The sequence below is a fragment of the Loa loa genome (assembly GCF_000183805.2).
Source record: "Loa loa unplaced genomic scaffold supercont3.719, whole genome shotgun sequence".
Classification (NCBI taxonomy): Eukaryota; Metazoa; Nematoda; class Chromadorea; order Rhabditida; family Onchocercidae; genus Loa; species Loa loa.
Window position 1 is genome coordinate 12,511 of NW_018108899.1, and position 4,178 is coordinate 16,688.

The 4,178-nt window shown below is 29.8% G+C and overlaps 1 protein-coding gene across 1 annotated transcript in view; it reads left to right on the forward strand.

Annotated features, from left to right (window-relative positions):
- Nucleotides 1–3,843, forward strand: part of LOAG_18942 (animal heme peroxidase) — a gene marked incomplete at both ends in the record, with an annotated part of 8,005 nt that extends 4,162 nt beyond the window's left edge. Inside the window, 8 exons of the mRNA XM_020451604.1 lie at nucleotides 641–708; nucleotides 1,105–1,256; nucleotides 1,883–1,997; nucleotides 2,076–2,263; nucleotides 2,537–2,642; nucleotides 2,848–2,985; nucleotides 3,309–3,457; nucleotides 3,631–3,843. Of these exons, the coding sequence (XP_020304599.1) occupies nucleotides 641–708; nucleotides 1,105–1,256; nucleotides 1,883–1,997; nucleotides 2,076–2,263; nucleotides 2,537–2,642; nucleotides 2,848–2,985; nucleotides 3,309–3,457; nucleotides 3,631–3,841 (1,127 nt within the window). The remainder of the gene's footprint in view (nucleotides 1–640; nucleotides 709–1,104; nucleotides 1,257–1,882; nucleotides 1,998–2,075; nucleotides 2,264–2,536; nucleotides 2,643–2,847; nucleotides 2,986–3,308; nucleotides 3,458–3,630) is intronic.
- Between the last annotated feature and the right edge of the window lie 335 nt (nucleotides 3,844–4,178).

Here is a 4,178-nt window from a genome sequence, read left to right on the forward strand (position 1 = left end):
TTTTTTCCATTAATCGTTCCTTCTTTTTCAATTTAATTGATTTAATTAAATAAATTTCTGATAAATTTACAGATACATCTACACGTCATACAATATCGATTGGTGATGTACGCAAAAAAATGCTCGATTTGGATGTGTCTCACAATTAGATCGTAATAATTGCAAGCAAATTTATGCTATCATCTTAGATTTCGAACTTTTGATGGTACATGTAATAATTTACAATCACCACAAAATGGTGCTGCTTTTTCACCGTACATTCGTTTGAAAGAACCACGATATGATAATGGAATTAATGCGCCAATATGTTGGGTTTATTTATCAATTTTAATCATTTGAAATTTAATTTTAAGATAAGAATACGAGTAAGATATATGTTCGGGATGTGTTTTACTTTTTATTATCAACAAACAGCAACCGGATCACTTTTGGATTCTTGATTTCTTGACTAAAATGAATTCGGATCACTTTTGGCTTTTTGATTTCTTGACTAAAATGAACTCGGACTACTCTTGGCTTCTTAATTCCCTGACTAAAGTGAACATCATCATTAGCATAAAGAATTTGTGTGATAATCTATCTCAGATGATAAAATCATATTAATACTTCAAAAGATCAGTAAATTCACCTTGCACTGTAGCATCAATTCGAAAAACGCGACCAATGGCACGCGAGGCGTCACGTTTAATGCTTGCATCAGATACACAGGTCAGAATATGCAAATTATTCATTTTTAGTAATTAAAACAACAAACCAAATAAATTACACTTTATTTACTTATTAAATTACAAACGATGAAATGATAAGCATCGGAAAGTAAGCATAATTTTAATAATAATCTTGGGGTCAAAGATCAAGGAGAAAAAAGAGGAGTTAATGGATGAGAAAACAAACAGTTTTAATTCATTGAATCAAAAGGACAGACAAAAAACACCAGCATATTTAGTAATATAAAGTTAAAAGAGATATATGAGATGATTCATGACTAATTTCTCAAAGCTGAAATCAAAATCTAATCATTTTCCACAAATTTTTTTTTTTCGACTTTTACAAATTTCCATTTATACTGAATAAATAAAGAATTTGATGCTAATTTAATTTTAGGTGACAAGTGATTCAAATGCTTTGCTGATGCAATGGGGCCAATTTTTGAGCCACGATATGGCCAAGACAACAACTCTAAACAATCAAGAATGCGCATCATGTGAACCTAATTCTAAATGCACGAATGTTTTCTTATCACGACATGATCCAACGTAAGCTTTCTTCATTTCCGTTATGTAAATATGTCATAAATAAAACCTGAATACTGCCTGTTTGAATTCCTCCTTCTAAAGATTCGCACTGAAGAATCCTAACACGATTCATTTTATTTCTGAGGATTAGCACTGAAGAATCCTGACATGATTCATTTTTCCTTCTGAAGATTCTCAGTGAAAAATCCTAACATGATTCATTTTTTTTCACCTGATAACATCTCCTAAAGTTTGTACTCTTTGATTGTCTGATAAACTTTTCAAATTTTTAATAATTTATCGTATTTCAATATTATCAGGCAAAAAATTCTCGTATTTTACAAATGGATGAATCTGTTTATTTTACTTTAACCTTTGCCAGTCTTACTTTATTGAAGTATGGTGTGGAAAAGATGATAAGATTACTTCACTGATAATAAAAACAAAAGAAGAGATGATTTCACTGATAATAATTTTAGATATATTATCAGGTAAAAAATTCCCGTATTTTACAAATGGGTAAATCTGTTTACTTTACTTTGACCTTTGCCAGTCTTACTTTATTGAAGTATGGTATGGAAAGGGTGATAAAATTACTTCACTGATAATATAAACAAAAGAGATGACTTTACTGATAATAATTTTAGGTTTGGTCGTTTCCAATGTTTACCGGTGGCACGTTCTACCCCGTTATGTGGCACCGGGAAATCATTTCCCCGTGAACAATACAACGAAAACTCGGCATATCTTGATGGTTCAATGGTAAAATTCTTTAGCAATAACGAATGCTAATTCTTGAGCATTTCAATATTAATACTAGATATCTACGCATTTTAATAGATTTACGGTTCTTCCGATTTGGATCAATTCATGTTCCGGCAGGGAAGTTTCATGAAGACACAGATTATTCGAGATCGTGTTTTCCCTCCAATTGATAGCAATCAAAATATTATCACCGGTGATGATCGAGCTAATATATTTGTCGGTTTAGCTGCGCTCCATGTACTTTTTGTTCGAGAACATAACAAGTATCCTTGAATCACTTTGTGACCTTTGATATTTTCGTTAATTTTGTCCATAGCAATGAGAAAACTGAATCCATGTTTAGTTTCCGAACTAAGGAATCATTTTAAAATTTTAAACTTAATTTAAATCTTGACATAGGTATGATCTCAATAATTACTTTAGGAAGAGTTTCGTAAAAGAAATCGTTAAAAAGGTTGCCAAATGATTGTCAATTTAAAGACGAACTGTTAATTAGTTATTTGTTAAGAATATGCTAATGTTATGGGATATTTGAGGATAGCATCAGTGTTGCAAGATTTAAACAAAAATTGGGATCAGGATCGAATTTTTCAAGAAACACGACGAATAATTGGAGCTGCCATACAACATATTACATATAAGGTTTGTTTGCATCTTATCACTGCTATCATCATTGCTATCATTATCACTTTTGTCATCATTATGATGAGTGCTCTTTTTAATTACTTACTTATCTTAATGAGCAATAATGATGATAGGGTGATAAAATAATTAGGAATGAAATTGAAATCTTAGTATCAAATAATATTAAGTCATAAAATTGAATAAGTTATTGCATAATTTCTAGGAATATTTACCTCGTATATTAGGCAGTAAATTTAATGAATTAATCGGTGAGTACGAAGGTTATGACGAGAACGTGGATGCAACCATCAGTAATGAATTTACCGGATGTGCCTTCCGATTTGGACATGGAATGATACAGGTTTCACCCTTTCTCGTTTGTTAGATGCGGTGATAAACATTTTCAAATCTTTTTTTAAAAAGTCGAAAATGTTAGAGGAAGACAGGAAAGAAATTCGGAAAATAGTCGTATCAGGAATAGATTGAATGGAAAATGGATAGCATTTATCGGGGCTTAATTACCCATTAATTAAATGTAATGCTATTAGAAATTTATTACAATTTTTTGAACTTTTTTATAATTGAAAATAACCTTTTTTTTGGAAAAAAAGGTCAAGCAATGGTCATTTCAACAACAATAATAATTATTTGTATTATATAGGCTTTCTTTTTCCTAATTTCTAGGAATTTTATCCATTTCTTGACGAGAATTTCCACCGTATAGGTGGCATATTGTTTAATGATGGCATGTTCAAAAGTATCCATCTCTTTGCGCATGGAATTGATCCAATCATTCGTGGTTTGATAAGTTTACCAGCAAAAATGCCCCAAAGGTATCTGAGATAAAAGAATTATATAAATTCAATATTGCTTGAAGAATTAATAAAAGAATTACTGGAAAATTTAATGAGCTTTTAACTGAGATGGGGAAAATAAACAGTATTTAAATTAACCTTTGATAACAATTATTCGTCTTATATATCAAACTACTAATGGGATTCAACAGGCTTACTCCAGCAATAACTGAACGAATATTTGGTAATTCTGATCTTGGTTCTATCAATATTCAACGTGGACGTGATCATGGAATACCTGGATATGTTATTTGGAGAAAATTTTGCAAAATGCCAAATGTGCGAACATTCGATGATCTCAATACAACAATTAAAAATCCAATTTTACGTTCAAATCTTAAAATTTTATATGGACATGTAGGTAAGCATTACTTAAATACTTTGTAAAACTTTTGAAAACTAAGCATTACTTAAATACTTGTGAGAGTTTTAAACATAAATACTTTGTAAAAGTTTTAAAAGCTAAACATTACTTAAATATTTTGTAAAAGTTTTAAAAACTAAGCATTACTTAAATACTTGTAAAAGTTTTAAACATAAATACTTTGTAAAAGTTTTAAAAACAAAAGATTATTATGACAATGTTTACCGCTTTCTAATAAACATACAACCAATACGGATAACATTTCAATCATAAACACGATATAATACATATGCAATCTTTTATTCATTCTGTAGTTGAATTTTATTTAAAAAATTT